Here is a 24,286-nt window from a genome sequence, read left to right on the forward strand (position 1 = left end):
TACAGGTATAAAATTAAGAACAGTTGATAGCGCCATCTGGCGAAAGCTTTCTCTCAATGATTGCGGTCATAATCAATTTTCTAAGCTAAGCCTTGAGCTCCAATGGTTAGAGATAGAGACTTGGGATCCTCAGGGCATCACCCCATAAGTCGACCCATTCAATCCCAAATATGAACAATATTTTTGAAAATGTAAAATATGCAGACAAATACATTTACCCAAGATTGTAAGGAGTTTATCCTTGTAAATTTGTCATTAAATAAATGGAAAATGTTGGGGAAGTTAAAAAAATACGTTAAAATAGTATAAGTACCAAAGAAAAATTGTTGTAATCGACTCCACGCAAAACACTCTTCACATAACCTCAAAAATTTTACATTTTGAAGTCAACTGTTGCATAGTTCATGTTTGAGGAACTTTACTGTCCCCATAGCAAAATTCCGCGGAAATTCCAGTGGAAAACTAGCGTCTAAATTGCAAAAATCCGCGGAATTTGACGCAAAAATTCATAGCTCTCCATGGAATTTCAAGTACGAACCACTGGAATTCCAGCGTTGAATTCCGCGCAATATTTATACGGAAATTCACACGTGAAACTTCCGCGGGATATGCTCGAAAAATCCTAGGGGAAATTCCACTCTCTTTCCACAGTCTTTCCCATGGTTTTTCCCACTATTTTTCTCTAATGTCAAACAAATAAAATGGCGTTATGACAACGTGGATAATTTATTTCCAAACCCTCCGTAAACATTTTTAGTGATTCATGTGGCAATTATAATAATTAATTATGCGATACTGCGTTCCGTGTAGATAATAGTGAAGTGATTACATTAAATAGCTGGCCAACCTAAAATAATACTGTTTTTATGTCATTTAGTATATAATTTAGGAATTTTTGTAAATATTTTTTTATTGCATAAAGTGTTAATTCGTGTTTGCTGGTTTAGTAAAACATATTATAATCCTCGTAATCATTGGTTTTTTTTTAATATTCGGAAGTAAAATCACGAGGTGCATGTGACAGCTTCATTTCTTCTCCATTTTATTTAGGTGGAAAAATCCACATAAATTCCACGAACATTCCATGGACATATTTATTCCACAGAAAAAAATCCAGCATAAATCCATCAAATTTTACTTGGAACCTATTATGGAAAATTTGAATGGATTTTTCAAGGAAAAATACTGGAAAATTCCGAGGAATTTTTCGCTTGTTATTCCTATTTCGCTTTCTTTCGCTATGGGGATAAATCAAATGTGAGCTTTTTTATAAGCTTTCATGAAGTAAAGGTACAAATATTTCGAAATTCCAACAGAAATTCGCTTTCTGCACGGCGAAATTTTGGGACAACGAATTATATCCGAGACAAAGAAGCTTATTATATAGTCTCCTTGTCACCCTTCAAAAAGTAATCAGCGTTTTCAGCATATTTTTGCTGAATCGATCAGCAAAAATATGCTGACTAGTTAGCAGTTCTTGAACAAAAAAAGCTAACCAAATGGAAATGGCAGTGCCTTGCGAGAGTCGTTTTAACGTTAGAAGAATTCAGCTGAATTGAAATCGGTTAGCATTTGGTGATCTCTGGGAGATTCTAATTTGAAAAATAACCCGTTAAGTTTGCTCGTTTGTCAAACTGTTTGAATTAATGTTCTTTAGGAACAACGCAACTAATTACCTCATGTCATTTGCACCTTTGTACCATTTTATGGAAGAGATAGAAGCTCATGAAGCCCCTTAATTCAAATTTGAACCGTGGAAAACTTGCACACAAAAGCTCTTCAATTTATCTCTCTATCTATAAATTATCGCGAAAACAGGTTGAAAATTATTCATCTGCATGTCATCACCGCACTTGACACGTGGCAATGAAATTTAAATTGGATTACCAGGGTTGTAATTGTATAAATTAGTAGAAAATGACACGCCCCCAAGTTTAGATGGTCTTTGATATTAGGCCAACCCCAAAGCTTCAAGCTGGATGAATCAACTAATGGTCTTCTTCGGCTGAAGTGACATTTTAACATATTTGAAGGAATATGCTAAGGAGAGGATAATGCTATGTTGAATACGAAGCACATTAAATTCTTAAAAGCTTATGGGGATGTGTCTTACAGAATTTTCTGTGGCTTGTATTTTATTCCTTGTGAAATTTTCCCTGTGGCCTAATCATTTCCATTTCACAAACATCTTTAAGCGCTTTTTGACGTTCCAATAAAATTTGGTACGCGGATAAATTGAATTTGTCAACTGTGCCTCATAATTCGGAAAACGTGTTGCGAATTTTCCTGCATTCTGCCGAAGGGATAGGTTATGTGGATTCTTGCAAAATGCGCATAACACGGTTGAGTACTTCTTAAGTATTTAAAGTGTTTAATTTGATGAGATTTCTCTCTTGGAAACTTTCAAGAATACTTGAACCTTAGAATTCATTCAATTCCCCGCATCTCAATTGCAATTTACCATCAGTATCGTCATTTTGCCATGAGACTTGATGAATTTTTCACGTTATTATCCAATTAGACTTCCAGCCAACGTTACAAGGGACAGAAAACTTTGGCCTAAAATGGATTTTATACCATTAAATCAGCTTTCATGGTATGTTGGAAAATTCCTTCGTATTTAATAATTGACTGCGGAGCCCAAATTGTTGCTGGTAGCACAAGAATGGGTGTCATTTTGGAGGTAAATATTTTAGAGGTTTAACTTTAAATTGTTACACGGAGCTTATGTGTATTTAAAAAGACATAATACCACCCCAAACCTGCGTATAATTTCGCTCCTAACCTAAGTATAAAACATTTTCAGGGATTTTTTCGCACATTTACTCCACCAAATTGGCATCAATATCAATTCTAGCCACTCTTTTTTTTCTCTACGGGAGTCTCATACGAATATTCTGCATAGGAAATAATTTTTTCCATTGAGAAAGAGGGTGGAAAATTGCCAGAGTGGTGAAAAAAAAATTAAATGGATGCTGTGAATAAAAGTCAATGGGGTTTCCAGAACGGATGATGCACTAAAAAAAGATATTCCATACCCTAAAATGAGGATAAATTATTACCATATATCACACGTTTATCAACACATTTTATAGCGTAAATGTGCAAAATATTTACAGACAAATCGCTGAAAATTTATCAAGTATAGTACAAAATGGTTTAGCCCATGTGATTTAATCAAACCAAAAAATGTTGGGTCTCAGTCTTTAAAATAAACGGTCGTTAAATATCGTAACGGAAATTTAAATTCAAAATATTCGCACTGAGTGAGCTTTCACTCGATCACAGCGCCATCTGGTTAGTATGATGTGTCGAATGGAGTTCAGTAAGTAGTCTAGGCCACAGACTTTTCATGCTTTAAAATCTATTAAAATCAGTAGGGTGGATACCCTGAATGATGCCACTATCCACGGATTACTATATTCCTGGATAGTAGGTAGATATTTTTGTGTCCCATAGCAGTGCAAATAAAGTGAATAAAAGTATGAATAAAGATGTCGTGCCCTTTCTTCTTGATATTCTCGAGACTGAAAGTCACTTAAATCAAACATTTTCATTCCTCAGCATCAAATCGCATCATTCCTGGGTGCACTTTTATTTGTCTTGTTTGCACTACTATGAGACACGAAAATCTGTACACTGAGAAAAAACAGGGTGCAATTAACTTTTTTTCCTCATAATTTTAACACTTTTTAGGTGTAAAAATATATCAACATTTTTTAATGTTAATTTTACACCTTTTAAAGGGTAAAAATAACATGAAAAAGGGTAACTTGAACCCATAATCACCTAAAAAGGGTAATATTTACACCGATTTCGGATCAATACAACAGGGTAAAATGAACATTTCCGGAATGTTATTTTAACTTTTTCGGATTTCTCTCAGTGTACCTACTATCCAGGAATATAGTAAACCGTGCACTATCCCATTTGATGCCGCCTTGAATAAAATAATATTTTTTTTACATTGGTAAAAATGACAGGATCAAATTAAATTATATTCTATCTTTTCAAAAGGATGGATCACATTGAAACCTTTGATAGGATCACTAGTCTCTTTTGAAATTTTGCATGCTAATTTACCACGTTAGATTATCTTTTATAACGAACTTATTACTGATACCATATTTTTTTCATCTGAGCGAACACCAAAGAGGACTTTAGCACTATTTTTGTTCGTTTATTCCGGAGGCAAATCAATATAAATACAGGGACATTTTCAAAGGATCCTCGGTGATCGTTTCATATTTACCAGTTGGATCAATTTAACGCTTTTATTTTTACCAGTGTAATATTACGTTATTAAGAAATTATGAAGTATATACAAAATTCACTACTGCAATATTTCATAATTTCTTGATATCGTAATATTGAAAAAAATTACCATTGTATTCAATGTGGCACTAAATGGAGTAATGGTATTATCCGAGATATCCAGCTTATCAATCTGGCAAGCCTATTCTAGCAGTTTTGACAGTTATCTGACATTTTTGCATCATCACACTCATTCTTCTCTTCCCATAAGTGGAAAACCTCATTACAGAAGCTGTCACAATGACACTTCATTACTGAACTGAATTATTCTTGACATTTGAAGTTTTCCTTTCTAGTAGTTTTCTAACTGTCAATGGAAACGAAATGAAATTACTTTGATATTAACATAATAGCACTACTGAAAGGAAAAGAAATATATATGATAACTATTTAAATAAAATACTTCACAAACAACCTAAAAAATTTCTTGACAGTTTTCTCGTTCTGTCAAATTTTCTAGCAGTTCTTTGTTTTTAGGAAAATCTATTTCCAGAATTTAAGTAACCTGACATTTTTGCATCATCATTCTCATTTTTCTTTTCCCATAAGTGGAAAACCTCATTACAGAAGCTGTCAAAATAACACTGTATTACTGAACCTATAACCTTGAGTTTGACAGTTTTCCTTTCTAGTAGTTTTCCAACTGTCAATGGAAAGAAATGAAATTACTTTAAAATGAACATAATAGCACTCTTGAAAGGAAAAGAAATGTATGGGAACTATTCAAATAGAATACTTCACATACAAACCTAAAAAATTCCTTAACAGTTTCCTCGATCTATCAAATTTTCTAGCAGTTCTTTTTTTGAGGAAAATCTATTTCCAGGAATTTAAGTTTTTACAATAAGTCTCAAAAAGAAACAAATATCTCGAACCTTAACTAATCAGTCTCCTTCAAATTGCAAGGTTGTTTTTATTAAATTATTGTAACAGGAATTTGAAAAAAAACTTATTTTTCCGGGTACCCATTGGTAATTTGAGAATTTAAAAATTATATTATTTGCAAAATTGCTAGAATAGACTAAAATTGAAGTATTGCGACTCAATGGATTTAGTTTTGAAATTTTTGTAATGAATTTATACATTGGAATGTTTTAAAACTGAATACCAGAAGTATCTTAAATCTGGCAAATTTTAATTCTAGCAGAATTAGTGTTTAGTCAATTTTTACCATTTCATGATTTTCTTGGGAACTGGCGTTTTTCCTGTCCACAATCGACAAAGATAATAAAATTTGTACTTTTTTTATGTAGGTATTACGAGCACACTGCTAGAATTCGGGTATCCATTCGCAATTTGATAATTTCAAAATATATGTTCCTTGACAAAATGAGAGAATATACTAAAATTGAAGTATTTCAACTCAATGGATTTGTTTTTGCAATTTTTGTTATGACTATACATTCGCGTGTGTCAAAATAAAATACCAGGAATAAAATTAATCTGGTAACCCTAATTCTAGCACTCTTGCTGTTTTCTATCTCGTCAATTTTTATCATTTCATGAAATTTTCTTTGGCAACGGCGCTCTTCTTCTTGTCCACTATCGATAAAAATAATAAAATTTGTACTTTTTAATGTGGATATTACGATGAAACCGCTAGAATTTGGATACCAATTTCCAATTTGAGAATTTAAAATGTAAATTCCTTGATAATTTGCGAGAATAGACTAAATAAGTATTCCAAATCAACGGATTTGTTAATGCAATATTTGTAATGAATACATTGAACCTGGTAACCCTAATTCTAGCACTCTTTATGATTTCTATTTCGTCGGTTTTAACCATTTCATGAAATTATATTTGAAAATGGTGCTTTTCTTTATGTCCACTCTCAAACAGTATAACAAGATTTCTACTTCTTAATGTTCCTGTTACAATCAGACTGCTAGAATTCGGGTACAAGTGACAAATTTAAATAAAATTTTCAAATTATTTTTCTATTTGTGATATTACAAATTAGAAAAAGGTTGGAATGTGTCAAAACTGACTACCAAGAATACATTGTAACTGGCAACTCTAATTCTAGTAGTTTAGACAATTTTCTTTATTATCACGCAATGCTACACAGAATGACTTGTATAATATAGCAACGAAGGAACACCTGTTCGACAGGGAACCCCTATTGACACTTTTGTCAAAATGTTGGAATTTGTTTAATGGTTTCAATAAAATCTAAGTAATGTAACGTTTTTTCATTAATATGCGTTTTTCGATAAGGACAAGTGTTCGAATTTTGTATTCCAATTGGTACAGAGTAGGGTGTCAATAAATCCTGACACGAGTTCTTAAAGTGTCAATAGGTGTTCCTTTCACCGTACCATCATTTAGTCTCTTGACTACTTTATGAGAGAACAAGATCCAATGTCTCCTTTGTTCTGAATTAAAGTGAAACTGCTAGAAATAGGTGTTCTCTTACACAGTTTATACTTATAAAGTATTTTAAAATATTTTAAGACAATAAATTTATTGCCATAATTAAAATTATGTGTTCTAATCTGTATTTTGGTAGTAAATGAACTGTATGTTAAAATTATCTAAACTGTATAAAAGCAGTTGAATCTGGTAATACTTATTCTAGCAGTTTTGATGTTTAAAATTTTATTTAGAAATAATGAGGTCTATACATCTATTCCTATATTTTAGAAGGAAACAATTAGTTTTCTCAATGTTTTGATGATAATTTTAATTATTAAACTGCTAGAATTAGGGTTGTCCAACAGAACGATTATCTGTCATTTTTTTTTGTCAATTCCCTTGTCACATTTCTCTTTTGCAATTTCACAATGGAGCCTTTGTTTGGATGACATTTTCTCTTCTAGTACAAATAATTTAGCTTTGTTCCGCAAATTTGCAATAAGCGAGAAAATTGTGATTAAAGGATAAACTGTCAGTCAAAGACATAAACCACACCTTAATTAGACTTTAATGTGCCTTTCTGCTTAGGGCACTATCTGTGCCCTTTGCATACAGGATACCAGGAAATAAATCCAGCGTAGAGATTCATTCATCTACTGAGTGAAAAATCGATACATCAAATGCGACTTTTTATCACAAAAGCTCATGCTATTTCTTTTCCTCGCCCTGACTTTTCAGCTCTGGGAGCTTTTTCGCAACCAACCACAAAGGGGAGACTTTGAGGCAGTCACACAAGATGCGGGAGAGGAAGCAACAGAATGTAGATGATGACGGATGGGTGAGTTTATGAGCTTTGAAAGCTTTTTTTCCTCTCCTTCAGGCACATACGAAATTTATTTCTCAATTTTCCCAGGTAAACCGTGAAAAACATAATTTTTCTCATGTGAAGTGGGTTTGCCTCTAGTTTTTTTTTCTGTGAAATTTTTTTGTAGGAAGAACTTGAAACTATGTATTTAATGTTGAGCTTTAAGAGTGCTTTTCAGAATTTCTCTATGCCCTCAAATAGGATTCGTGCTTAAGTATAGAAAAATCCTGAGAAATCTCACTGGGAATATCAAATTAATGTCAATCTCTCTGTACTGATATCAATATGATTTCATTGGTTTTTCTTTTCATTCCCTTGTCAATTTGGGGCTTTTTGTGTGAGAAATGGAAAATTCCACGTGTAGATAGAATTGACATAACTTACCATGACGAGCTTCTTCACCCTCTGGCGCATGAAGGGTAATCGTATTCAACTCCTCCTCCAAATCAACATGACAGTCTGACACGTCCCAAGATAGGAATCCTGAAATCAAATATTAATTGTTTGACTATTTATCGTTATATTTGAATTTACTAATCATTCAAAATACAATTTTCCCAGGAAATTCCCTATAGATAAAAATTTAGGGCTGGTTTTCTTTCAAATATTGACCAACTTGAACGCTCAAAAGCCCTGAGTTTGCAGATTTCTAAATTCTGGAACAAGGAATTTCATCCTGATTTATTGTTCTGATTCTCAGTGGTTTTGTGGTCTTCAAATTTTGGTATGTGGAAAGGAAATTTCTTATTAAAAACTCTGGCTCAATCTCCTTTTGAAACGGACACCAAAATTGCTGATTCAGGAAAATAAGTTTCTTATGTAAGGGGCATTTCATTGGGGTAAAATAAAGTGCTCTACATTTCCTACAAAGTTTTATTAAATGTTATTGAAAATATTCGCAATATTCCCAAAATATTCATGGTATTCAAAGAATATTCACAATATTTGTAATATTCTCAAGAAACTTGAAATATTCGCGAAGATATTCAAAATATTCGCAATATTCACAGAAAGTTTTATTCTTTCGCCAGTGAATTACCCAACACGCGAAGATTTTCTTTTAAAATTCCTTTGCTGTCATTTAAAATTAAGTAACAGAATATTGGGAAATTTTAAATTATTGAATTTACTATTGCAGTATCCATCTTTCCCATAAAAGAACAAACATTACCCATTCATGAATTAATAGTGCAGAAAACATTTAGTATCCATAAAATATAATAAAGTGATAATAAAATTTATTTAAAGTCTAATAAAGCTAAAACAACTTATGCTATACGTGAGATTCTCAATGTAAATATTATTATTTGAAATTTTGAATGAGTAACAGAATTAAATCGCATAATAAATGTAGATCCAATGAAAAGATAGCTGCAATTATAAATTGATTGAGGTCATACGTTACAGAAGATTACTCTTCTTATCGGAAAGTTTTTAGAATTATTTCGACGAGCATCAAATGCTTTGATTGATATTCGTAGGGGGCAGTGGGGCAACTTTGAATTGGGACACTTTTGAAATTAAATTTTTACTTCTACTTTTAAATAGAACCGAGTCTTATCATTATGTAATTTAGCACTATAATTTATTTATGGAGATAAACTATATCATGGTAATGTCCTAGACACACTTACGACTTAAGCCTACAGACAGCTTAATGTAATTATAATCAAAATAATTATCAGGGGTGACATGATAACTTCTTTTCGGTAGTATCGACTGTCGATTCTGAGAAATTTAAACAATAGCTGCACTTTCTGTAACTACAGAAGTTTATCAACAGTCTCATTCTTTTAAGAATGTTGTAATGCATAGCCCGATGATCCGTCAAAATTCGACATTCACTTAATCCAACAGATATAGATTTATCGATATTATCAATTCGATAGTGTCGAAAAGTTATCATCTCGGGTTAAGCTAAGAGACGGCTTAGTTAGTGGGAAACTGATGGGAATTTAGTCAAATCTTTATTTTGCTTACAAATAAGTTGAGCCATCTCTCGGCTTAAGTCGTAAGTATGTCTAGGGCATAAGGCTCAGTTTCATTTAAGAATAGAAGAAAACGGGGTGGCAATATGTTCAAGGCTTTGCGAAGTCCTCGAACTCGTGACTTAGATTCTATACCTCAAAAGTAGTAGTTTCGCATCATTTACCATTTACCGGTTCTCACGCTTTGAACCGATTCATGAATCACTCAAAAGATCCCCCAAAATTGTTTTAAGAGTAATGAATTGATTTTCGAGCACAAATTATTTATCGGTACATTGCCGGTTCACAACAGATTTTAACCGATTTATAAATCACTCAAAACATTGTCCAAAACACCTTAGGAGTATAATCGATAGAAGATTCTCCGGTGATGGCCAGTGGATTTCAAGCCACTTCACAAAGAAAAACACTTCTTCAATCTTGCCCAGAGCTTTCGGTTCTTGATATGAACCTTCTTCAATGGTAGAATTAAAACAGACTATGTTTTTTGTCAGGGGGATGACATTAGCTCTGAAAAATGCGACCGGTTTTAGTGTAATTTTTTCTCTGTTTTCGTACACATTTCACGAAATATCTTCAAAACTACGTAGGTTGCCAATGTAAGGTTTTCGGTTGCCTCTTCGTTATTAAATTGGCTTTTATTTTGTATTAGTATTTTTTGTTAATTCATTCTACAATGACAGAAAACAGCTAATAAACCCAAAAGTTTTTTCGGCTCGCTAGAAACATATGGGAAACAGGAAATGTAATGTCGCTTTTTTTGTACTTTATGAGGATCGTTATTTTGTGTGGCATTGAGAAACATCATCACTTTCAAGATATTAAACACCATATTACTTATAAATAAATTTCAACATTTTGATAAAAGTATCAATAGGGGTTCCTTGTCGAAGAGGTGTTCATTCGACCCTATTCTATTGTGTTCTTTTTTGTATCAGGGAAATGTGTAGTAATATAGCAAATTCTCTGTTCTTTTATTTATTTTATTTCTTAAAACATTGTGCAGAAAAACTATGGAATATTTCTTGAAAAAGCTCAATGAACATTTTACACTGGAAATCCGGGAAATCCATAACTAATCTTTTCTGGGAAGCAAGAAAACTCTCTCAAAAATTCCAAAGAATTTCATCTAGTGTTCCAAGAACAGAAATAATAAATTGTGTTTGGTAAACTAATTAAAATTGCTATGCGGTTAAGAACAGGGATGTAACATAAAATTCTGTGAAAATCTACGCAGAAAATTCCATCCGAACAGCATGGATACTTTAGCAGCTTTAGCATGTAGATGGGACTTTTAGTGGCCACTTTGAGCTTTTATAACCCTGTATATTTTGGCATTCTTGTCAATTTCCGGGACTTTTCGAAAATCTACGGGCATTTAAATTCCATAAAAACTTCTTATTCGAAAATAGAAAAAAAGCTGAACAGATAGGGGATAGCGTGCTACCTTCGGACGACTCAAGCTTCGAACATCTAATTTTTTTCAAAATGTTCTTAATGAATTTAACACATTGTAATATCATATTTTATTAGCTAGTTCAATGCTTCAAATTTCCTTATAAAAGCCATGAATCAAATCCATCAGGATCATTGAAAAAATGAGTCGTCCGATGGTAGCGCAATTTCCCCTACAGTCAGACAACTTTGGAAATTATAAAATTTATAGTCACGTGAAAAAATCTATGTGACTTCCTGACACTGCCCCATTTTCCCTTTTCCGCCATTCACTTCCGAGTCAATTTTAAAGAAACTTTAAGATTCTACAACTTATTAAAATTCCTATTAAATTAATAGGATAAGTGTGCAAAATTCCGGCCAGCTTGCAATTTCGTCCACCTTTTTTGTTCCTTGAATTTCAATGAACTTTTAGATTTTACGAACTCTAGAGATTATACAATGCAAAAGAATAACAAAAAATGTAGATTCGACAAACGAGATGACGTGAAAAAGATATTGGAAGAATTCCCGAAGGGCAAGGAACTATGAGAATGAAGGTGGCCGAAATAGGTCACCAAAGCTATGTCTATATTTTTATTCATTTTAAAATGTATTAAGAATGTTTTTAGAGTAAATAAAGACGGTAAACTCTTTACATGGCTCCCAGCAACACTCTTTCAGAAGAAAGAATAAAAAAATCAATTTGTATTTAAAATATTACATTTCAAACTTGAGACTTTGACGCTTGCATGCAACTATGCCGAAATTTGGCACACTTACCCTATTGTTTTTTTACAGAAAAGAATGTTTCGCAAAATTGTTTGTAAATGTTTGTAAATTCCCATCGGGATTTACGAAATGCTCGTACATCGTCCAACCCACTAAAAATTTGTAAAAGTTTGTACACACTTTTTTTTAGTAAAATTTGTTTGTAAAAATGCTCAAGTAATCATAGTACAAACTTTTATTTATTTATTTTTATTTATTTGAAAAAATGAAATGCCTTTGAAACTGTGTGTCTCTTAGAGGCAAAATGACAGACAAGAGTTTAATGCGTCCACCGCCGTCTTAGCGTTGGTGACCAACCTACTCCGGAGCCAAACGGTGGAAATGCTCCTTCTCAGGTTGTATAAGCCAGGGAGGGGACAGTACAATAAGGTCAAGAAAAGCAAAAGAAAAATAAGATTAAAGGCAAGAGAAGAAAGGCAGTCAAGGCATTACAAAGGCTTGGATCAATTGCTGTTTTCTCTCTCTTGGTAGTGAGTTCCAGAGAGATACTCCCAATACGAAAATTGAGTTATGGAGAATGCGGCTCGACGATCTGGGCACAACGAGGCACGAAGACCTAGCGGATGAGCCAGGCACGAGAAACTCGGCTAAATATTTGGGTTGCTTAGTGATCAATATGCGAGAAATAAATTCAGTAGCACGTGCCTGTAGGAAGTGTGGTAAAGATTGCCCTAAAATGGAGTTCGTAAATAGAGAAATGTGGTCATATGGCCGAAGATTAAATATATAACGTAAACAGTTGTTAAACGTTACTTCAAGGCGTCGCAATGAAGCTTTATCACATGAGAAGAACAGTTCAGCACCATAGGAAAATAGAGGAATAAGCAGGGCCCGCACTAAAAGAAGCCGGACACCCTGAGGTGTGTAGAAACGAAGTCTACGAAAGGTCAGGAGTGAAAAGTTCACTCTCTTGCAGATGTAAGAGATGTGATCGTCCCAAGCCAGAGAATCATTGAAAATTATTCCAAGATTCTTGACTTTATGGACGCAGGGAATTTCCTCGCCATTGAGAAAAATGGGAATTGGAGAAGGACGGATTCGATTACTCGACACAATCATCACCTGCGACTTCTTTGGGTTAAGGAGTAGTTCATTAGATGATGCCCAACATGAGACTGAATTCAAGATACTATTAGCATCACTGAAACATCTCTCAGGGGCACGGACATCGCCAGAGAGATAGATTTGTAAGTCGTCAGCGTATAAATGGAAATTGTGGTTACTTAAAGTTAAAGATAGATCGTTGACGTAAATAGAAAAAAGTAGGGGTCCAAGCACAGAGCCCTGGCCAATTCCCTGAGATCTACCGGTTAAATATGACTTCATAAGATTCACGCTGGAGGAAGAAAATGAATACAGGGTTTCCAATTTATTTAAAAAAAAAATCATGATTAATGCTATCAAAAACTTTCGAAAAGTCTAAAAGAATGAGGATTGAAAATTGTTTATGATCAAGACTGACACAAATCTCGTGATGCACACGCAACAGCGCACTGATCGTACTGTGGTGCCTGCGGAAACCAGACTGGAATTGAGTAAGTAAGTTATTTTGGTTTAAATGTACTTCAATTTGGTCTTTTAAAAGAATTTCAAGAGGTTTTGACAAGCAAGGCAAGATACTTATTGGTCGGAAATCACTACAGACAGACGGACGGGAGACCTTAGGAATAGGAGTAACTATAGCATATTTCCACTCGTCAGGAAAACAAGAACTGGCAATGCAATAGTTATAAAGATCGCAGATATGAGGAAGAATTAAGCCAAGCAGTGGTTTAAGAAACCCAATAGGTATTCCATCATGACCACAGGCATTGGAGGTTACCTTTGAAAAGGCAAGTATTACCTCAGAAGGATCAACGGATCTAAAAGAAAATGACGGTAAAAGATTACTTGGGGAATTTGGAATTGAAGAAGGAGTAGAAGCATAATTACCAGCAAAGAATAAGTTCAGTTTTGTTAGTAAGTTACGCAATTTACAAACATTTACAAACAATTTTACTAAATATTTTTATTTCAGTAGAATATTATATAGGTGCATGATCAAAAGGACACACTCAACCCTAAGTTTCAAAATTTAAACATAGTCCTTAGACCTTAGACTTACAAATACAGAACCGCAATCGCAAATATTTGTTTAAGGCATTGCCATCTGGTTTAAAAACAGAAGGGCTTTTTCTGTGATGGAAAAAGTTCTTATGCTTTTTTATCTAATTTTAGATAAGCAATCATAAAATATTCAGGAAAATCTCATTGTGGGTGGAACCGATTCTATTCACATTCATTTATAGCTCCCCAGATAAAATCCTGATGGGATTTTGATACAAGTCACTTTTTTTTTTTAAATTCAATCCGAAGTTGAGCTTTTGCATCATCAACCTTCAAGCTATTTTTATCGTATTCATCTGTGACAATTAAGCCACTATATTCTTCTAGCTATGCTATCCATTCAACAGGGAATATTATTGATCATTTTCCAAAAATAACTGATTTTTGCAAAACATAATTCTGTACATTTTATGCGCTGATCAAATTGTGTCAAAAAACTAACGATAGAAGAGATTTTTTTCAATTATTCAAACAATCTCTACACAAGCGCAATCGCTATTTTCGCGAGTTCTATCAATATTATTATCAGTTGCCAAAAAAAAAAATCGAATAGAACGCGAAGATGAGACGTGAGGTGAATTAATAAAATTCCATATGAGCCACTAAAAATGCTGTTGACCGTATGATTGCCAACGATTCATGTCTCTTGCATTTGGACACCGGAAGGACAAAATGCGAATTTTATTAAATTTAATCCATCGATTTTATGGCGGTTTGTTTCGTCTTTTATGCTCCGTCCAGACTTGTACTTAATCGGATGTACGGATGGAATTTTACTTCATTGAAATGACTAAAGTGGTCAGTTGTAATTCTACTGAATGACTCGTATTATGCTCCCTGTATCAATGATTCCCAATATGTATTGTTAGGCTATCGAAATGTTCTCTGGGGCACTTGGCCCCAGTCAAATGACATTGGATTCCATACATAATTTATGCCATCGTCAGAATTCCACTGACCATACCACCCTCAAAGTCTGACCAAATGACATAGCCAGTGAGAAAAGGTCAAATGATCATCACAAATTCACTCAATCACCACGCAATTTCATCTCTAAGCACTTAGTCCATGGAACCCCATTCCCATACCTCAATTATTTCTCCAAACTTATCCAAAATTCATAAATGCGGCGGATGATGCCACCTCGTATGATTTTCCACACGTTTCAACATTTATGTATACCCCCAACCATTTGAATAAATCACGCAATTTCGCATCATTTTGAGGTACTTTTCTTCCCAGGAAGCACTTTCTTACTCAAAGTGACTTTCTTCCTTCCCAAAAAAAGGGAAAGGCAGAATTTACATTTGAAATGAACAAAAGAATAACCAAGTTGGGATATTATTCTAACCGACAAAATCAATATTATCCTTCTTACATATTATTCAAAATTTGCAGCTTCAGCTAAAAGTTTAGCACAAGCATAAATAACTGGGATTTATTCGCAATCTCACCTATTTTTATTGGTAAGAAAAATTTATAGAGGTTAAAGTGCTTCAGTTTAGTCAAACTTTTTAACTATGTTGAGAATTTAAAATTGAGAACAGTCAGCAGCGCGACTCACGAGAAAAGGTAGAGCCATCACGCAGGGAAATCAGTTTTGTTGTGATTTAAGAGCATTTTCTTAATTGCAGGGCCAAAAGCAATCTGTATTTGTTTAATTCTTGAATAGATAAATAAGGTGAAAGTGATACAGTTTAGCTGAAGTTTCCAATTAATTTGGGAATTCACATTTGAGAACAGTCGCCAGTGCCACTTATGGAAAAAGATAAAGATAGTTTTCTCATGCGGAGAAAATCTTGTCAGTTTTTGACAGATAAGATAGATAGATAAAATAGTGGAAGGTCAAAGGGCTTAAGTTTAGAACTTTCCCACTAACTATGGGATTTGAAATTAAGAACAGTCAGCAGCGCCACTCATGAGAAAAGCATCATGCGGAGAAAGAAGTTGTCAGTCTTTGATTTGACGGCATTTCCCTGAGTACAAGATCGAAAATAAACTATTATTTTTTATTGCCTAAGTAGACTGATAAGGTGAAAGTACTTTAATTTAGCTGAAGTTTTCAATTAATTTAAGAATCCACAATTGAGAACAGTCGACAGCGCCACTTACGGAAAAAGATAGCACTCCCAATTACAAAGTCAAAAGTAAGCTATATTTCTTATTGCTTTTATAGATAGATAAAATAGTTAGAGAAGGTCAAAGTGCTTGAGTCTAGAAAAACTTTCACACAAACCAAGGAATTTGAAATTGAGAACAGTCGCCAGCGCCACTCACGGAAAAAGACAGCTCCCCTAATTACATAGTCAAAAGTAATTTATATTTATTATTGCTTGTATTAATAGATAAAATTGTTAGAGAAGGTCAAAGTGCTTGAGTTTAGCCGAACTTTCTCACAAACTAAGGAATTTAAAATAGAGAACAGACAGCAACGCCACTTTCAAGAAAGCACAGCATACTCCCACGGAAAAAAAAGTTATCAGGTTCGTTCAGATTTAAAGCCGCTCGCTTAATTACAAAGTCAAAAGTAATATATATTTTTTATTGTTTAAATACAAAGAAAAACTATATAAGAACATACCACAAAAATTCTCCAAGCTAATTCGAAGTATTTCCAAAGATACAGACACGAAAGCAATGTAAATCAGATCTGTAAGCACTCGGTCAAACATCCAACACTTTGAATTTAAAGCACGTTTTCTCCACTTTTTGTTTTTACGATTTTGTCGAATTGATTGGAATGATTAATAAAGAAAATTATTCTTGGAATAGATAATAGGAATAGATTTATTTTCTTAAGAATTAAATTGTCTTCTATTTGAATTCAAATGGTCTTTAAAAAATCTTTGCAGCGTGGTAAAGTCGACATTTTATCGCAAAATCAAGAAAAGGGGAAGTACTTATAATTTTGGACAGGGTTCATATAAGCACCAATAACTTGACAAGCTGATATCGTCTGTGCTTCTTCTAAAATTAGTTTTATAGTAAGGCCATGTAACTCCGACGATTGCAAAACTCGGATGCCGCGACCGATTTAACTCCGATACATCCACTTAAAATATAATTTATATTTTTATTTCTGTAATTAATTACTGAAGTATCATAATATAACTATTCTACTTTAAGAAAAACCAAAAATTATATTTTTATCGGTTTAATAAGTGGGTAAAAGAAATATTTTTTAAAGCTCGGGTCAGCTGGGTTGTGTACTAAAAATTTAATTTCTGAGAAAATTTTGCTGTTGACAGCTCGTCGCTGGAAAAAGTTTAGTGTTTTTTCTATATAATAAAACATTATTTGCAATCAAAATTATCAATAAAAGTTAGTGTAGTTATTGATCTACAAGGTGAGTAAGAGTTTATTGATAATATATTAATAATTCATACAGAAATAAGTGATTTTTGTGAATGTTTACATTTCGATGCATGTCGGATGCGGTGAAAGTCAATGTTTTGGTTCAGAATTTGCATTGTTCAGGACTCTTTTTCTGTTTCAGATGCCAAAGGGAACAAAAGAAAAGACCTATAAAGACAAGCCCTACTCTAAGGAAGGTCTTAGGAATGCCTTGCAGTGTGTACGAGATGGTTCTACCATAGAATATGCATCCAAAACATTTTATGTCCCAAGAACAACACTGCACAACAAATTGACTGGCAGATACCCGGAAGAGTGCCCCAATGGCAGGCCAAATGACGCTTACAAAAGAACAAGAAGAAGAGCTTGTCAAATGGATCCTGGGATGTGCGGATGGCTGGCATCCCATCGGGAAGGAACAAGTTCTGGACAGCGTTAAACTCATCTGTGAGGTCTACAAAATTCCAAACCATTTTACAGCTGGAAGACCCGGAGACGTTTAGTTCAGGAATTTTCTTAAGCGTCATCCAGAGCTCAGCATGCGCAAGCCAAAATCCTTCTCATTGGAAAGAGCTACTGTTACTGCTGAAGACCTCACGGAATGGTTTCAGAATTGTCTTAAATATTTCACAGAACACAACCTTCTGAGCATTTCACCAGACCGTGTTTTTAATTGCGACGAAAGTGCCTTCTTTTTGACACCGGAAGATGGAAATGTCCTGTCCAGGAGAGGTTCACGTGTAGTTCCATCTCTTAAAAATTCAGGACCGAAGCAATGTATCACAGTACTCCTCAGGGTGTCAGCTACTGGCGAACTTGCTCCTCCAATGGCTGTTCATAAAACTGACATTACTCCAAAAATTGCCATTCACAACGCAGAAGGATGGAAAATGGGAACGTCACCACAGAGTGGCTGGATGGATGAGCCACTTTTCTATGCTGGTCTTTATTTCCCGAAAATTGTTTTCCAACATTCAGAGGAGTCCATTATCAATAACCAGCACGATCAGGCCACCGACAATAATCCTTCAAATGATCCAGTCATCCCTGGAAACCAACTCTCTGCAACTTCTGAGACTCAACCGATCTTCGACACACTAAAACAATGCTATTTCTGGCCAGGAGAAATTCCAAAACGTCGTCAGAAGAAGAGGGTCAAAGCCAGCAATGTCAAACACCAGTATATTGTATCTTCCGAGGAAATTATCGCGGAACAGGAGGAAAAATTGAGGCAGGATTTACAAAAAAAGAAAGAAATTGCTGAACGGAAGTTGACCAGAGAGAGGAACAAAAAAATAAGGGCAGAAGAAAAGGAGATAAAACTAAAGGAGAAACACATGGTAAAGGAAAAGGCTCAAATGCCAATTGAAGCTGAAAAGAAAAAAACGTGGGAGGAAGTCAGCCAAGAAAACCGAGGAAAAATCAAAGAATTGAGTGCAATCTTAAAATAAATAAAAATATATATAATTAAATAATAAATTAATGAAATGAATTGATGGAATAAAACTCTAAAAAAATGTTTTTGAAATAATATCTTCTCATTTTTATGCATTAAACTTTTCCTTAAAATGAGCATCCGAGTTTGATCGAATTCAACGGAGTTACATAAAAGCGTCGCAGTAACATTCTTGCGCATATATTAATATTATCGTAATTTTATTAATTTTCATCAATATTATTGCTAAAATTCTATTTCTATTATGATTCTAAATTAAACAAAGAATAATTCTATTGATTTGGAATGGCGAAAAAATATTTCATCAGTCCAAAAACAAGCATTAAAGTCGCACTCTATGAAAAGTATCCGGATTACCTCTCTTTACTATAATACATTTAAAAATGAATTGAAATCTAGAAATGAATTTGACTGTAATTTTGGACATCTTGCTTGTAATTTTGGACACCTTGCTTGTAATTTTGGACACTTTGCTTGTAATTTTGGACAGCCGTTCCGCCTCAATAGGATGCCCATTATTCTCCATTTCAAGAACCTATCTTACCAAGTCCTCAGTCTAAGGCAAGCACGTGGCAAGTTGACTTTTTTATATGGAGCTATTTGAAGCCAATTCCCTAAATTGATCTCGGACTCAGCTCACAGTGCTCCGAGGAAAAAATGTATTTATACAAAAATTTAGTATATATATGTATCCCTCGACGCGGTAAGGCATCTTATAATACGAAAAACTTCTCAATTTTTAGATATTTAGCGTAACCGTCGCGAGTGCAAAAAAAATCCCATAGAAATATAAATCGAAGTATGAGAAAGTGGCTTCAAATTTCAGGCAACTTGCCAGGGGCTAGGTCTGAGGGAACCGTTGAATGTCACAAGGAGCCCGGAAACTTTCCATATCATTCATTAAAATAAGTTGACTTCGGTACTCCAAGTACGTGCGGATTTGCTCACTCCCTGGCCTTTCCGGGAGCCTTTAAAAGCTTTTCTTACTACATACCATTCGTTCCTTGGTTTGTCTAGACATTTATATAACCTAGTCATAACAAAAGCCAGAACATTACACAATTTCGAGAAAAAACACCCGTCCAAAAAAGTAGATAGGGCATTGTAGGCTTAATTCGCACAGAGTGAACCTCCAAACGATGCGAATTGTAATTGTAATTCATTTAATTGCCTGGCCGAAATTGCACTCAAAGTGGCCGAAATATAATGCTGGCCGAAATTTGGCACACTTACTCTAAGCGTTCGGAAATTTTTTCCATCAACATGCTTTAATATAATGGGAATGGTAAGGTAAAGTACCCTCTAGTCGGCCGGTTTCTCAACTCGGCCAGTTGAATTATTTAACCAATTTTTTAACGTTTTATTGTCAATTTCTATGAAATTTTCACTGATTTCCGTTATATATAATATAATATACCTTCTAATGTTAAATCGGTAAGACCATATTATAATAAATCTAAGTAAATTGAATAAATAGTCGCACTGGCCGAGTTGAGAAACCGGCCGACTACAGGGTACTTTACCTTATTATGTGGACTCGTTGGAAAGATCTTGGAACTCTTTATAAGCCCGAACCTATTCTAATCGGTTATGTACCGATATGAACCGCTTCAAAACCGATAAGTAATTTTCATCCGAAATTCGATTACATTACTCCTAAGGTATTTTGTTGGGTAATGTTTTGAATGATTTATAAATCGGAAATCGGTTCAAATCGGTTATGAATCGGTAGTGAACCAGTAATGTACTATGACCGAAAATCAATTTTATTATTTTTAAAACTATTTTGGGGGATCTATTGATAAACGATAAACAATGCAAAAGCACTTCTGAGGTGTATCATCTAAGTCACGAGTTCGAGAACTTTATAATATAATCAGTGTATATTGAAAATAACCAGGGTTAATCTGACCCCATTCTCATTAGATCCTGTGTCAAAGTATTTAGTTCACCTTTTCACTATTGAAAGTACAACAAAATCAAGGTGAAAAACTCTGTGTAAGACTATCCCACCCTCATACCTTCTACACATAATTTTACATTAAATATTATGCATTAAAAATGCAATGATTCCTGCAAACACAGCACAATTTGCAATTTCCATAATAATTATTATGCTCTCAAAATGTTTACTTGGAGTTTTAATTATCTGCGAACAATGTTCATATCACGTAAAATATATTTTATTAATTTGCAAAACACATTTAAAAAAAAAAAAACGAATCTGAAAGTGATATTTAGTCATTATAGTTAATATTGATGAAAATTTTGAAAATGTCATGCAATATTATTAATTTTTGTGCAATAATCAATCATTTACTTTATTATTCCATTCGTGTTTCGGCAAAATCTTTCAATTAGTCTGAAAGCAGTTTTTTTATTGGCATTCGATATTTCTGTTTGATTTTGTGCGGCAAAAATCAATCGAATTTCTATTTATTTGATTTTACTGAGAGATGATGATTAGACACGTTAGAAAATGTTAATATTGTAATTTAATTTATCGCCTGGGCAAACTAATTAGCCGCAATAATGTGTGGGATACACTGAAGTGCTAATCCAGGTGCACTTTAATACAATTACTAATGCAGCAGTGTCAAGAGGGCCTGCAAAATATGGGCGCATTATTTGGCTGAGTGTCACCAATTTCGCATACTCAGTGGAAAATCATTAAAGTTTCTGGCCACAGAATGGCTAATTCCAAAGCACTTTTCAGTACATATTTGAGAGGGAGGCTGTGCTATTCAATGGATTACGATGGTTATGTGTTGAGCCATAAATACGACCCCTGGATTTATTCTGCTGTTGTCTAACACCCAGAGAAAGATGTTTAAGAGACAGGGTTTAAACTAAGTGTTAAAATTGAGGTTTCTATCTACACCAAGTTATGTGTAAAATTTACACCGTTTAAAGCCTTTTTATTATTTATTTATATTTGTAAAAAAGTCAAGTTGAAAAGTAAATACAGTAGGACCTTGATAGAATCAACTAATTATTTCCAGGCCTGTTGACTCTATTGGATTCGTTGACTCTATTGGAGTTCGAAAAAATGAATTAAAATGTGAAATTTTGATAGAAAGGGGTATTTTTTAGAGTAAAAAAATAGTAAAAAAAGCTGTTGACTCTATTGGAAATTGCCTCTATCGGGGGTTGACTCTATCGAGGTCCCACTGTAATTCAAATTGGTTTGCCAAAGATTCAATTTTGGTTATATAGATCGGGAAAATTTCATAAAGTCAAAATTCACATCCCTTTCTTCCTCAAAGATGCATTTGTCTAATGTCTATCCTACTCTTTCGCACTCTTCTTCTTCTTCTTTTGAACATCAGACCAAATTAAATTTAGTTCAGCCCAATTTCGAATTCGGAGAAATTGTGTACATTTATGGTCTCTACACACTAGAAAAATTTATGTCCATACTGAAGGAAATTCCTTACTGTAGGAAAAACTCTTCAATATGGACATTAAATTTCTCTAGTGTCTAGACGCCATTATGCAAATCTTTTACTGATCTAAAAGGTGTGGCATAGTAATAATGGCTCCGGCACACCTTTTAAATCAGGAAAATTTCATGAAGTTGAAATTCACATCCCTTTCTTTCTCACGCGTTTTGCATATGTCTATCCCACTCTTTGGAACTCTTCTTCTTCATTTAAACATCAGACCAATTTGAATTTAGTTCAATTAAATTTGGAGTGCAAAAGAATAAGTCAGACATATGCAAAACATGTGAGAAAGAAAGGGATGTGAATTTTGATTTCATGGAATTTTCCCGATTTAAAAGGTGTGCCGGAGCCATAATGGTTCCGTACACATTTTAGTTCAAGAAAATTTCATGAAATCAAAATTTCCATCACTGTCTTTCTCAGCCATTTTTCATTATGTCTATCTCACTGTTTTTCACTCAAAATTGAATTGCACTGAATTGAATATGTTGGGGTATTCAATAAAATACAGACTGCGAAAGAGATATGCAAAACTTTTCAGAAATATTGGCTCGTCATTTCTGACTTTATGAAATTTTTCTGATATAAAAGTTATGCCAAAGCCATGAACATTTTAAAATCAAACCGAAATTACCAAAATGGTCAGAACATTTTCATATCCTTTTTCTCAGGAAAATTTTATTATTACCGAACAAATTTCATTTTTACTGATTGATTTAAAAAAAAGCTGCCTAATCTGCCGTATCCATTTCATGTAAGTGTAGAATCTACCCTACACATATGTGTAATTTTAACACCACAAGTATTTGAAGTATGTATATGTGTAAATTTTACACTTTATGCGCTCAAACGAAAAAAGGTTGACTTTTAATCTTTCTTTAGAATTTTCCAGTTTGTTTAAAGTTTGAAAAAAAAAATTTAGGTGAATGTTTTCAGGATTCGCCCACAATCTGGCTTCGTACACTTCGTATTTTTCCCAAAGGTTCGTCCCAAAGGAGGTTGCGCGGGTTGCGCGCTTTCCCCTTGTGTATTCTTTCAAAATTATGAATAATATAAGTAGCCTATTTAGGGGAGAACGCGCTACCTTCGGACGACTCAAGATTCGGACAAATCAATTTTTTCCCATATTCTCGGATTTTACACATAGTTTTTTTCTGGAAATTTGAGGGACTTAATTTAATTACTTCACACAGAAAAATTTTGACTCTAAATTTAAGAATATATAAGATCCTGGGAACTTAAATTGGACGTGAATCCCCGAGGCGTTTAAGTTTAGAAGCTCTGAGCGAAAGAAATGAGCTAGAATCCCTAGCTCTTTCAAATTAAGAGATCGGGAACTTAAGTTCAGCATTAGCTGGAAAATTTGCAACTAAAACAAAATGATCAAAGGATTTAGAATTAGGGCATTGGCATTCATTGGATGGGATTTGAAATTAAATTCCTGGGTGTTTCTATTTAAGAATTTTTCATTTTTCTGTGTGTTCAAAACACATTGAAAAAAATTAATTGTGCGAAGCTTCAGTCGTTCGAAGGTAGCGCACTTTCCCCCACTACTTTTGCTGTTCCAAAGAGAAAGTTAAATAAAAAAATCTGTTTTTTAAATCTACTTATTACCCGTGTGGAGCTCAAATGATACGACAGATTGACTTCGGATCATCGGCGACTCCCCTTTCCCATAAGTTAACATAACTCCAGAAATTTTCCCTTTATTCTGCAAATGAAAATGCATCTTTCAAGCTCCCTTTACTAAGATTAAGATTTGTGTATGGGTCAGCTTAAACCTTTATCGGTTCCGCTGCATACAGGCCACTTATTTGGACCCATTATGGACTCCCCATTACTCTATTCTATCTTAACTTCCAAGGCGGTCCTCCAGCTCTATATCTCGGCTTCTGTGTGTCAGAGGTATACACTCAGTGCCGTTTCTATATTGCGGCAGACCAGCCTTGATTGGATCAGTTTCAGTGAATGTGTATTTGTATTGACAGATCTCTTTATGCCGAACTCGTTTCTGTACTAGCCTCTCTTGTTTAGGCGGTTCATTGTCAATGCATTAGGCATTACTTTTTCATCCATTCACTGGACTAATTCGATACAGCTGCTGAAAAATCTGCAGCTGCCGAGTTACGAACCCGAGACCTCACAGTCATAGAGAACCTACTCTACCAACGTA

The 24,286-nt window shown here is 34.1% G+C and overlaps 1 protein-coding gene across 1 annotated transcript in view; it reads right to left on the reverse strand.

Annotated features, from left to right (window-relative positions):
* The window catches only part of LOC129799811 (microtubule-associated protein futsch), a 192,571-nt gene that overhangs the window by 120,386 nt on the left and 47,899 nt on the right, over positions 1-24,286 (reverse strand). Inside the window, exon 2 of the mRNA XM_055844038.1 lies at positions 7,922-8,020. Within this exon, the coding sequence (XP_055700013.1) occupies positions 7,922-8,020 (99 nt within the window). The remainder of the gene's footprint in view (positions 1-7,921; positions 8,021-24,286) is intronic.

Source organism: Phlebotomus papatasi, chromosome 1 (assembly GCF_024763615.1).
Source record: "Phlebotomus papatasi isolate M1 chromosome 1, Ppap_2.1, whole genome shotgun sequence".
In the NCBI taxonomy this organism is placed as follows: domain Eukaryota; kingdom Metazoa; phylum Arthropoda; class Insecta; order Diptera; family Psychodidae; genus Phlebotomus; species Phlebotomus papatasi.